The following is a 14,241-nucleotide window of genomic DNA, read 5'->3' as shown; positions in this document are numbered from 1 at the left end:
TCTACAGGACATTTTCATATTTTGGTAGGACATTCTTCTATGCCTTTACTAAAATTGAAATACCTTCGAGTTATTTCAAATAACAATCAGCATGATCAGTCAAAATCCTAAAAAATGAACCGATCTGAAAGCCTGCTTTATAATAGTCATAACGTTATGTTAAACTATAGAGATATGATAGTTGCAGTGCTACAAATGCTTTTTGGATCAGCCCCCGACAACCAAATCATAAAACCTTTTAATAACACAATGACCAGTCCTGTACCACGATTATTAGGTATTTCAGGAAATTAACAAAACCAAGTCCATCCCGCTCAATTTCACAATGAAATCAGCATCAGAAAATAGATTAGGAGAGAAATTTATTGTGTAATAAAATACTTCATAGATTACAAATAGTCTAAACAACATCATCTTCCTGAGGCAAGGGCATTTACTGACTGTAAAAGTCCAGTTTCCACCCTTGCCAAACTAGGCTGGCATTATGAAGTTATATTCCTCGGGAAGATGCCACAACTTATACATGTATGTTCTCTCTCATATGTTCATGTGCTGTTTCTGACTTCAAGACCAAACAACAGGCATGGTAAGGAAAACTGTGGACATTTTGACATCATTAAAGTTTACCCATGGTATATGGAACCACCTGATGCTCATTAGTTGGCCAGTGTGACAAGCATGAGGCACTGGGGACCTGCTGTCCAAGGATCCCCACAGGAAGGTGCGCTGCATAGGCCATATAATTACACATAGGTCAGTTCCACAAGGTCAGATTCTTCCAAACCAGCACCGGGCCACAAGGTAACAGTAGCCAATAGAGGCGGTCATTGTAGGGGTCAGCGAGTACACGTTCAACACGTTATCCTGGATTCCACTGCAATGGTCCCAGGAGATACTTCTAATGTTTGGACTTCCAGATTGCATCCATGTATTAAGGTTAATCAAAATACTTCAAAAGAATTACTTCAAATCATATACAGATTCACAAATGGAAAGATGGCATACATATGAATGTTTCTTCATTTCTTAAAAGATTGCAGTTTACGACTAAAATGAATGAAATCAGAAAAAGTAGTCACTGACCTGCCTTTTTAATATGACAATCTTCAGTGCAAATAGTGATGCTGGTGAAATGACATTACATTCAGATAAACTTTTAAGCCCTGTGCCCTGTGGTTCTCAAGAACGCATTAGAAAACTGGAATTTTAAATGTTCCCCCCAAAATAACACAATCAAATGACAGTCACTTCTTCATTAGTCAAGCCGTATCAGAGGGCAGCACAGCCAGAGCATGGTAAATGTGCAAGGTCTTTCAACTGCAAAGGTCAATGTCAAGGTGACCAGGGGTCAGAGGGTCATGTTCCTTTTATGCAGTCCGACCCTACTTTGAAGTGCTGTTGGACCCTTGCCCTTGCTTCCATGACTGAAGCAATGGCTATTTTGTCTGTGACCTGCCAATGGGTAACTGACACACCAATCTGGCCTAAACTCTGGCCTGCAGTCGGTGAGCAGTTTCGGCCTGCTTTATCCTCTTTCTCTATTCTCTCCTATGTCCAAAGGTGTAGGATGGTGAAACTGAGATGAAACCGACAGCCTCTCCTAATGTTGCCGGAACCATTTCTTTCGAGGTCAAGTTAAATGGAACATACCATATATGTTAGGCCTAAAATAAACTACACACACATGTATATCAAATGTCAATTTCAGATCAACTAGAAATGGGAACTAGCAATTTTGGATCACACGTGGGACATTGGAGTAGCACCTCCATTATCCAATTATTTGCTAATCATATTTAATAATATAACATTATCTACCAAGCTGCGAATATTGTCTATATAATAATAATAATAATAATAATAATAATAATAATAATAATAATAATATTAGTGAGTGAGTGAGTGAGATTGGTTTTATGCCACTTTTAGCAATATTCCAGCAATATCATGGCGGGGGACACCAGAAATGGGCTTTACACATTGTACCCATGCCGGGAATCGAACCTGGGTCTTAGGCGTGACGACTGAATGCTTTAACCACAAGGCTACCCGACCGCCCCTATAATAATATGAAACCATTTCACCATTCTGAATGTGAACTGTGTCATTTGAAGGTAAAATTTCACATGGCATATCCACATAATCTTTGGTTTGACCTACACGAGGCAGGAAGTGACAGATCGGATTATCCTATGTTTCTCAGAAAGAAGTGAAAGAAGCCATCTCTATGACCAGCTGATGACGTACAGACATCACAACAATCGAGGATGTATTTCATGGATTCCAGTACTAATCACTTTTGTTCCTGACACTAGACCTAGACAACATTGGCACTTTGCCATCAGCATCTCAAAGGTCATAAATACCATTTGCAAATGTTTCAACAAGAAGTGTCAATACATTCAACATAAACAATTAAAACCCCGACAACATACAGAGCCAAATGACAATGCAATACCATATATAGTAAGTAATTAACAACCATTCCATCCCCGACCTATCAGCTACCAATGCTGTCCAAATTACAGAACTGTAATTGCCAATGGATATCTAAATATCAAACTCTATCAATATTCAAATTCTCACACCCTCAATGTCCGAGAATGATCGGTAGCTATAATTCGACTTCCACGCCATCAGGCGAAGACACTCTCATACTGAGTGCCCCCCTCAACCAAGAGGAGGAGGAGAGGCAATCATCAGCGAGCACAACTATCGGAAACCAATCAATTCTGACAAAAATAGATGAGAGTCACCTCCTACCCTCTGTTCACTAGTCTCTGAACCCGAGCCTCGCTGTGTCTTTTCATCAGGCATGGGGACAGGCGGGACAGCATCCAAACAACTGCCAGCTTCCAGGCTAATTATGTGCATGTATTTGTTCAAAAATCCTTAATGAAAGTTTGATTGGGCGACATAATGTGACATCAAACACTGCCACCTTTGCAGTAGTCCAGCCCAAAATATACTTGAATATGCCGGACGTGGGTCTCCCGAGACGCTATTTCTTATTGAGCCAGGGCTATCTGTTTTATTGATCAGCATCCTAGACAGATACTGGCCAGGCTCACCAGTGAGAACCACACTTGCCCGAAAGAAGATGAATAAATACTCCAACCATTTCGGACAGTTCCTGGCTTCCACTCCGATGTCGAGCATGCTTTCCTGGTTTACCCTTCAAGCATGAAGAATTATCAATCAGGGTCTGGGTATTAGAGTCAGTTCTATTGCCAGACAGAAACTGTCCGTGAATCTCTGACGTAACTGAACCATTTGTGGATGTCAGCGATCTGATTGCTAATGACACCAGGGCACGTTGACTCCGGGTATGGCTACACTCACTCTCTCCCCCCTTAGGTATCTGCTTGAGGCCCATACTTCCAGCAGAAAGAAGGATCAGTGAAACTATTTATTACCATTTAAAAAGGAAAGCCTTTGCCTCTTCAGTTACGAAAAAGTGACAGTCTGCGCTTTACTGCAAGGGCACATGCCATTCAACAAATGACTGGGGTTGTTTATAGGGAGAGGGGGGAATTGAGAAAGAAGAAAAAAGAACGAGTGGTGACCCCTTGAACCAATGTAAACATCCAGATGACTAATGCATAGTTTCGGAAAATATTCAATTTTGATGGATACAAACTACTACGCATACATTATGAGGGAGCCCCAATGAACTGTGGAAAATCTAGACTTGCTTCATTTGGGGCCATAGCATTACAAGGGCTGGTCAAAAGGGAAAATATAATGGTTCAGGGACTGTGAGACAACTACCAAACTGTTGGGGCAGGGCTGAAGGGGCACCTGTTCCTAATGTTCCCCAACGCCTATGACTAAACAATCCACTGCCAATCACAGATGCACTCATTATCTCTTGCATGAAGGTAAAGCCCTTCCCCATTCAAGAGCATACACACAGTTACACTAATGTTACACTAATGTTACTCTCTAAATTAAATTACCTGAATGAGAAAGGCTCGGCGATTTAGCGTTCCCTACCATCGCATTTTCGTTCCCAACTTTCATGGCATGATTATTGCAGATAGGAGCGTCAGATAGTTGGTTTAAATGCTGCTTTGAACACTATTTCAGTTATTTTACTGCATGTGAGGTTAATGTGGGAGGAAAGCCTGAAGTGAGGCAGGTCCTAGGCAGTTATCACTGTGGCATAATGATGATAATCAGGGTGAACTGGGGATTCAAACCCAAGTTTACTCACTCACTCTCTCAGATTCTGGCTACACTAAGGGGCACAACTCACTCTACAAGGAGTATGGTCTAAGACAACACAGACAAAATTTATGAATTTATCCCTCATATTATCAATTTAAATTTGTCTTTATAAGAGAGCTATACTCCTATAGCTAGAAATCTAGCCATAAAGTACCAATTGTTTATCCCAAACTAATAAATGTCAAGTAAGTTACGTGAGTAAGTTGCAACTCACCACTATGTGAGGAACAAGTGATTTAACTATTGACACACCAGCATGGCCCGACAGCAATATATCCACAACAAGTTACAACATCAACTGCTACCACACTAAACACCAAGATGCGATGTACAAAACAACCTCAGCGTTACGACAGTCGTAAGCCTATGTTAAGGTATGGGAGTTACAATCACCTTAGTACTAAGATCGCTCTGTACAACGACTAGGGGTGACTATTGGTCTGGAAATCACTATTGGGATAACTATTGATATTGAAAGAAACTATTGCGATAACTATTGATATTGCAAGCAACTATTGCGATAAATATCGATAGTTTTAGATGGATTTTAGAGTTGAATTAAACCTTGAAACTGAAGTTTCCTTTGAATGTGATAACCAAAAGCCAAACACTAGATTTTCCACCCAAGTTTGTCACAAACTCCACTTGACTGTCACCCTCCGCCATTGTACTTGATGAAAGACCAGTTGCTAAGCATCAAGGGCAGTTAACTCTAATCCTCCCTTGGCTGCGTTTGCGAGCGTGTTTCGGTGACTCAATCGCATGATATGGTAAATACAATCGAAACCATCGATATTACTAACTGAAAATACTATTGATCAGAAACTAATTTAACAATCGATATACTGACTTTAAGTGCTTACCCATAGCAATATATCGATATTTGATTGATCGTGACACCCCTAACAACGACACCCTGATAGTTTCAACAGACTGACAATCAACATACCTAAAATGCATGATTAGCATGGTGAGATGATTATGTTGGTCGAGCCCAGGGATAAACATCAGCGTAGTATATTTGTGATCCCTCTCTGGGTTATGTGTGATACCTTATGCTTATAGAAGGGATATCCTTGTTGGATTCAAAACTTAAAGTGAAGACTAAGTGAAGAAAATTAAACCTGTTGAATATCTTCCCAGAAAAGAAATATATTATTATGAGACAAATCTTCCATATGCTACTCAAAACAAGTTAAAGAACACCTGGTTCTTTCACATTACCATATTTACTATAGTTAATCTGTCATGCCATGACAGATTAACTATCCAGCTCCATACTCTATTTGTCCAATGGGCAGCACAGTGGACAGTATGTATTGGACATCATTTGTAAGTGTATAGGATGCACTATTTTGCATGGAGACAATGAGCTACATGTGGGTGTAGGGGCTGTCATTAGTTTAAAAGGCTTCAAGTATGAAGCTTCAGGGTGAACACGCATATAAACCTCATAAAGTCCTGTTGACCCCACGAGTGACAAATGTATCATAACAATTCACAAGCTACAAAGAATTACATTCTGTGACACATTTGTGTGACATTCAGCTCTTTCATAGGCTCGTAACTTGAAGTGCAAACAGGGTCAGTCGTGACATGACAAGCATGTGACAGCAGTATCCATACAAAACATGTCAATACCTTCACATCAGACTGAAATCACTGTGTATCATCAAAGTCACCTTCGTCTCCCATACAAACTTACAATATCTTGACAAGTCTCTGGAAATGAAGACATTCTCTGAACTCCTTTCTATTACATATCAAAAGATTATTATCATAAAATATGATATCATGTATGACTAAATGTCTGTCTACCAGCTCCAACAAAACCTCACGACCTATTAAGTCTTGGCAGACAGGTAGCCTTGACATCATGCTGAGCCAATAAATCAGTATGTCAGGGAGACAAGGTATCAAATTGTCAATAGTCACCCGTTTTCATTAACATATCAATGAGTGGAAGATGGGATATTGGTCAATGGTGTTCACAGCATGCATAATGAAAAGGCCAAAGATGCCAGGACAACTCTGTTACAACTTACAACATTTGGTTTTGAGACACAGCTCATGCAAAACCAGGCTTTCCTACGATTAAACTATGACCACAAATAATATTTACATCAATGTTGAAGATTATTGCACTTATATAGCGATATATATATATATATATACACTGCAAACATTCCCCAGTCTTAATTGAATATCTATTGAAGCTTTCACCACCTCAACTTAGTCAAGAACTATTTCATAGTCTTGGTTAGCAAAACATGGAATTTCATTTAAAAACAGATCAAACCATATCAAAGAAGGTTAAAGTTGACAAACACTTAGAACAATCCTCGCAATAACGCCCTTCACAATATCACTGGTTGGCTTAAACACCAGGGTAATCGGTACCTCCCATAAATGTCATTATTCTCCTTACAAGCACACATCTTCACGTCACTGCAAGCAGCATATCAAAAAACCCTTACTGAATTACACAAACTAATCCTGTTGTTATACATCTGGTAATAAAATGTGTGTATTGTATATTTAGATTTAGGTTCGTCATTTATTTGATTAATTTAATTCACATTTCCATTCATTTCCTTTGCATCAATTACAGCAAAATCATGAGTGAAGTGATCAGCAGATCACACCAATTCACCGTTCCTTACAGACACAATGATCAGAGTTCCACTAATTAGACCTTGATGTCAACCTCAGTGATCAAAATCTTTGGTCTTGGGTCTACTTCTTCAGCCCTTGTACAAAATCATCACAAACAATGTGGACAAGCAGTACGGAAACATGGTGGACAAGGAAGGAGATTGATAGTCATCACTTCAATGTCAGAAATAAGTACCAAATCTGCTTTTCACACATTTTCTTAAAAAATGGGATGCCAATTATTGCAGCGTAACTATGGCATTTCAGGAAATATCACTGCGAAAGATCAGGTTTTTAGTCTGAAAGCCTACACCTTATCCAACAGCAAATTACAGCTGACAACTTCTTGTCTGCAGAAGCATTACATCAGCACAAGACCTAGGGGCAAATTTCTCATAACACAGCACATTTACACAGTAAATTAGCACAATCAACTCCACCAGATAGCTGTAGAAAAAATACAACCAATCTATACAACACATGGATAGATGTGCAGTGCTTTTTCACAATCAATTCATACAGACATACATACAATTTGTTAGGTTAATTGCTAACACTGGAAGATCAATAGGACATATGAACTTGTAACACATTTATGGATATTTGTTCCGATTGTTTACCACCTATTAGACACATGACAGAGTACATAATTAAATTATGTATCATTTACAGCAATGTCTTGCTGGATTGGATGGCAGAGCTCACCTTACACACTCACGACATACACACATCACCAGGTGCTTAGGCTCAGGAAACATATGTTCACCTACCAGATGAGCTAACCTTGGAGGAGATTTATTAAACTGTAATAAATATAATAATATTTTACATGATCTAGCCTTAAGGTTTTACCAGATGCAAAATATTGCTTCTGCAATTCTCTCCAAAAACTGTTTGTTTGTGTCCTTAAAGCCAATTTGATTTATGTCCGTGGTACCGCACACATAATCATGATATAATATTTCACTGACCCTGCACTACCAGTGTTCCCGCTGGCTTTTGAAACTGCCAGTCCTCGTGGACTGGCAACTCTAAAAATTACCAGTCCCCCCTAATATTTGCCAGTCCCAACTTCCAACAGATGAAATAAACGTATGAAACTTATTTGGCCTTACTTCTTTCAAAATCATGTTCAGTGCAAAGATGTCATATCTGAAGTAACTTAGTTAGATCTATACGTCATTCACACAAACTGCAGTCACAATTTTCTCTTTTTTTCTTAATATTTCATGACGAAATCACTACAAATGGATATTTAACTTAGAAATATACAAGGGGAAACCCTGATGGTAACAGACCAGCTGACTTTGTTCGAAAAATGTACTTACCGTATTCGACGTAATAAGCGCCCAGCTCTAATATTAGTAATAAGCGCCCATGGCGATATTTGCTTGTGAACAATCCCAATTAGCACCCCTTCCGATTGATCAATGTACACAAAACTTATTTATTCGCGTATAATACGCACTCGTGTGTTATATGCACCCTTAATTATGGGCAATTAAATTCTTGAAAAATATATCCGTCGTATATCAACATTTCAGGCTGTCAGCATAAACCACGAAATTTATCCTTTAACTGTTTTTTTTACCAAAATAATATTCTAATAAGAGCCCCCTATTTCTAATTTTGAGAGCGTCCCTGGGCGCTTATTACATCGAATACGGTATATGTTTTGTTCAACAACAAAGATTTATAAGGTACTTAATTTGCCGGCCCACAGGGACTGGCAGTCACATGAATTACCAGTCCAATTTTACTGGTAAAAACCTGGTAACCGGGAATGCTGACTTCAAACAAAGTTAGCCCTATCTATTTATGTTAGACTTTACATTTTACGAGAATAGACACTTGGAAATCTTATCTAACTAGTCCACAGCTCTTTTTGGAGTAATAGTTTATGAAAAATAACTGGATTACGGGAGAAAACAACTAGTCCCTCTTCATTTTCACTTGTCACAGACCAACAGACTAGTGGCAATGTTTAACTCTTATTCTAGTAGCTTGTGGAGTGGTCAATTTTGAAACCCTATTTTCATGTCTGGTGCCAAAAAAGTCAGAACTGAGAGCTCCCAGAACTCACAAATAGCAAGGACCTGACAGCGAGAAACTATAGTCTGTTAACTACTTTTACCACCAACCAAAGGGTCTGTTAGCATGATCTGAAAGACTTTATATTTAATCAAGGGAGATTATTCTTACCCTAACCCAAACCCAAATGTCTGATGATAGGTTCTGCATAGTCAAGGGAGATAACTACAAAAACACATTTGAAACATTTTTTTTATATTAAAAATACACGTCTGTTTTGAGCATTTGTCCTGAGATAAATAAACAGAGTTACATATTAAACAAATATTGCATATTAACAGGTTGAATACACAACTTGAAACTTGGTAGAGGAAAATTCATTACAACATGTACAAATTACAAAACAGGTCAGGAATCAGTCAGGCAATGTAACAACTATAATCCTATCAAAGGGGCTAATGCGGCTTGGCTGACTAATCACAAAGAGATGCTCAATGCACAATAATTCCAGAAAGCTCTTTAGTAAATTAATGGCAGTGAGATTGCTACAACTATAGTCCTAATGACATTTTCTGGACATCATTGTAAATCTACCTGTAATGATAATACTAATATTAATAAAGATACATATTCCTGGATGGGTCATATTGATCCACCATAAACAGATGCTAACGGTCATACTGATTTGAATATTTATGTGTTGGGTAACCCCTGACCTCACTTTGAATACATAGGAACAAATTTCCTTTGCTGCTATACATGACGGATGCAGTACAGAAATGAAAGGTCATATATTTGTCATTACACATGGGTGAAGGACCGAGGTCTCCTTGCAATCTGTAGTTACGGTATATTTCAGGTAGTTAAATACGTAACCCAGAATGCTTTGCAGTTCACTCAAGTTCTTCTTAAACTATAACATAATTACATAATCACTATGCACAAACTAACTGCATACAATGATGCACACAAAATCTCCAAAGTAATACGAGCATCAAGATGGCTTCCAAGGCAGCCATGTTACTATTGTTAGAATTATATAAAACCAGAAAGAAACAGTTAGAATCACAAACACAAGCTTCTTAAACTCGAGGCAGAATTGAAGATGAAGGGTCGTCCAATATGTGTCAATTTCTGTAGACCAATTAACAGAGTCTATATCAGCATAATGTGTCATTGCACCATGTACAGAGTATATTTCACTGTTTAAAACAATACACCTAATGCTGATACACAAGGGTAGATTGATAAGTTCTGATCCTCACAAAGAAAATCATCTCCAACTTTGATCTCAAACTATTTGATAAATTAATGAAATTTCATACAAATTTAGAAATTGGAAATAGGGGGCTCTTATTAGAATATAATTTTGCTGAGAAAAAAAACAGAGTTGGAAGATTTCGTGGTTTATGCTGACAGTCAGAAATTATACAAAAGAAAAGTCGGTGCGTATACACGACAGATATATTTTCCAGAATTTAATTTGCCCATCATTAAGGGTGCATATAACACACAAGTGCATATTATACACGAATAAATAAGTACATTGATCAATAGGAAGGGGTGATAATTGGGATTGTTCACAAGCCAATACATTGGCAAATATCGCCGTGGGTGCTTATAAGGGCGTGGTGCTTATTACGTCAAATACGGTCGGTCAAATTATATACATAGTATAGCATTCAGCACTGATATTGAAGACTTCTACTGATGGGCCATTGAATATGGGTGCTAACTACGGTCGATACAGTACTTGTGACCATACAGCAAGGACACCAGATCTAATAAACATTTGTCACAATTGACCCTGCACGAACCATACCAAAATGTTATACTCTATTAGGCTATTACCCATAATCGCTCTTGGTATCAAATCCATTCAAATTTCAACTTTTGCGTTCAATAGCAATAAACAAAAGTTGGGAAGGTAAGTGAGAAATCACAAGTTGAGGTAGAGATATAGATATGTACATGATATACTCATAAAGGCACAAAAGTAGAAAATATTTGATTATTTGATGCTAATCAGAAATTTAGCTTTCCAGGGGTTTGAGGTATGGTCCACAAGGAACTCTGTGCAGGCGAGTGGTTTGCTTCATACGACTGAGGCATTTTATAATGTAATTAAGGCTCTTAATCTAATCATGATAGCAAGTAGTATTTTGTAACTCATCTGTAACAAAAACACACAGTCTTTCTCTTGAATCAGTCTCAAATAAGAAACATGTCTGAAGCCAGTTTACTCTGCACAGTGCTTGTGTTGTTGGCACTATGCAGAGCACCTATTGTTTTGGTTTGAGAATTGAATCAGGTACGTAACATCACATTCGGAAATTATTTCATGCATGATTTAAAAACACACAATGGTCAAAGTACTGTCCCTTTAGCATGTTTAGTGCCGAGTACAAGGCAGTGTAAGAACAAGTACCATATTTTAACATCTTTTGTTATGACATAGCCAGGGATCTATACACTCTATCCAGGCAGACACTGTATCCACTAAACCAGGCTGTCATCAGGTCATAGTCATAATGTAGCTGCCATAAAATTTTTGAGTCCCGAGATGGGATTCGAACCACGGACCTTCTGATCAGGTCGGACGCCTTGCCCTCATGACCAAAGAGGTTAACCCCGTCAGCAAGCATGGCAAGTTGACAAGGTAAGGATGTCATCTGTGGGATGACTCCTCGTCCTGCTACATACTCTCCGTCAACAGGAGGCACGTCCCAGGCCATATACTAGGGTACTGAGGCTTATTTTGCTCAAATTTAATATGAACGTGGTCAGCCCCACGTTGGGTGCCAATATAGCGGCCATAAAATGTCCGAGTCCCGTGATGGGATTTGAACCAGGGATCTTCTGACAATGAGGTTAACCCCTGTCAGCAAGCTGACAAGGTAAGGATGACATCTGTGGGATGACTCCATGCCCTGCTACAATAACATAAACATATGACGTAGGACAGAGGATAACGGATAGATGCACCTAGGGACACTATTAACGGTAACAGAATGCATCAAGCAAGCAATATATTTAAAATCATTACAAGATGGCACTATTCTCAAATATGTCGTCACTTGAAATACTGAATTTCTGTTACATTGTTACATGATTAGAAATTCAATTGTATTTCAATTTCCAGCACTGTCAAAAATCTTAATCAAAATATTGTGTTCTGCTATGTTGTTTATCACATGGAACTAAGGTAAAATGTTGACCACTAAACACTGAAAGATTGCACTGTTGGACGGTGTCCTCCCACCATAATCACATACATCTTCAGCATCATTTAGGTCTATATTGTCAGGGCCATTCCTCAGGGGGCAGAGATGATACCGGGGACTATTATCTGGTGAATGCTTAACATAATTAAATATATGCATGACATGGTCATGTTTTATCCTCACAGGTATGTCCTCCTTGCACAGGAGCAAAATAATGATGATACAACAGCTAAAACCGCTGAAAGTAAAACATAACTTAGGGTTACTGAGAGCAAACACTAAACTTATCGTGTGCAGAGATTTACACGCCGACTATACTAAATTTGTATCTCACCTTTTCTAGGCGGTCGAAATGTTCCTTTAGAAAGACAATGGGGTTATCTGGTTTGTTGACACATAGCTGTACGATGCAGTCTTTCAGCAGCTGTTGTATGCTGTGTTTCTGCACGTAGTTCTCGCATTCTTTTAAACTCTGCTCCTCGTCCGTGTTCGCCGCCATGTTGATGTTGATATGAAGCAACAAGTACAGTAAAGTAGCTTGAAATGTATTGGCTCTCCCAGTCGACTTCCTTTTTCTCTAAACCAATAGGATCACGCGTTATAGACGGGCACCTTTTGGCTAATATCCGGAGCATTCAACAAGTCTAAGAAGTTGCTTAGATAGGGGAATCTACGACAGACCTTTGTTTCCTTTATTGTGAAAATAGATGCTGATTCTATAGTAAAGTTGCATTAAATTCACGAGCTCGCCAATATCTTGATGTAACATCACATGTCATTCGATCCACCAGCCCCCATGGCTGTGACGTCAATCCTCAAATCGTAACTTCATTAGCACACCTCTGAGGTTGCATGTAGACGGTATAGTTTATTTCAAATTTTGTACGTTTATGTACAAGTGCCAAATTTGGTTAAATGTCACTGTCAAATTATCTGACGCATATTTACAGGTCGTAATGGTGTGAATGAGAGCTAACATTTTGTCATGAGCCGAGGTACAGCCCAAGCAACGGACATCAAATCTTTGGAACACCGATATGCCGCATGTCTTTTCAATTATACTAAAAACATTTGTTAAAAAATATTTCTTATCAGAGTATGACTATGAAAGTGCAACACACACGCTGCACCTATCATATTATGTTTCATTGTTTCAAATCACAATAACTTCATGAAACGTCCAGGCACATGAGAAGAATTGTATACACAGCTGTTTTGAATGAATATATTATATACAACATAAGAGATGTTAAACATGATATTATGCCACATAAGATATGTTGAACATAATACATATACACCATAAGATATGTTAAACATAATACATATACAAAATAACGTATGTTAAACGTACAACATATATAACAAACGAATGGAAGGTCAGCAAGAATTGGCCATACACAAACACACTTCCCCGCCTCATCTTTAGTGGTCCCACGGCAAGGGTGTTTTCTGGTCATCCTCCCGAGGCAAGGGCCTTAACTGACTTTTATAGTCAGTAAACGCCCTTGCCTCCGGAAGATGTTTGCTGATCAACATAGCGAGTATCCTTGGCCTATTTGTTTACACTTTGTGAAGCCGGTTCTTGTGCTTCAATACTCTTACACACATATATATGGAATTTCTGTTAATTGCTTATGTTCAGTATATGATCAAGCAATTGAAAAGACATTAAAATATGTGAATAGATTAATACAATACACATTGTTCTTTTTCTAAGCCACCTCGAAACGTTGCAAATTCAAGTTCACAAAATGTAATCATTTTTTAGCTCAGTTAATCCGAAATAAATCACGCCAATGTCGCCTGCAACGTGACACGAATGTCACAGCTTTACATTTATAGCTTCCTTTAACCTCTTTGAACAATAATGTGTCACGAAGCTCATTGTGTGAGGACATTCTATGCAAAGTCGTAGACTTTTTCCACTTTGGTGAAATGCGCAAACACAGTTGTGGATGTGACAGACCAAGGACTATGATAATGGATTCGTACCTACAACTAGCCCATCTGGGTATGGAAGGACTTACATCACTGGACCTCCCGTTCTTTAATAAATGGCAACACAATTTGTAAGTTTACCTATATAAATCTGGCAATA

General features: G+C 38.5%; 1 protein-coding gene across 2 annotated transcripts in view; it reads right to left on the bottom strand.

Moving 5' to 3' along the window:
• LOC124151047 (cAMP-dependent protein kinase regulatory subunit) overlaps positions 1 to 12,670 on the bottom strand; it is a 191,260-nt gene extending 178,590 nt beyond the window's left edge. The window contains exon 1 of one of the 2 annotated variants that reach the window (XM_046523338.2): positions 12,475 to 12,670. In XM_046523338.2, the coding sequence (XP_046379294.1) occupies positions 12,475 to 12,639 (165 nt within the window). In that variant the 5' untranslated portion in view covers positions 12,640 to 12,670. Of the gene's footprint in view, positions 1 to 2,763; positions 2,833 to 12,474 lie in introns of those variants that run through there. The other variant, XM_048400729.1, reaches the window with a different exon arrangement.
• Positions 12,671 to 14,241: the final 1,571 nt, after the last annotated feature.

The sequence above is a fragment of the Haliotis rufescens genome, unplaced genomic scaffold (assembly GCF_023055435.1).
Source record: "Haliotis rufescens isolate VD_foot unplaced genomic scaffold, xgHalRufe1.0.p SCAF_20, whole genome shotgun sequence".
Taxonomy (NCBI): Eukaryota; Metazoa; Mollusca; class Gastropoda; order Lepetellida; family Haliotidae; genus Haliotis; species Haliotis rufescens.
The sequence above is the reverse complement of the archived record's forward strand: the minus strand, read 5'-3'. Positions and strand labels throughout refer to the sequence as shown.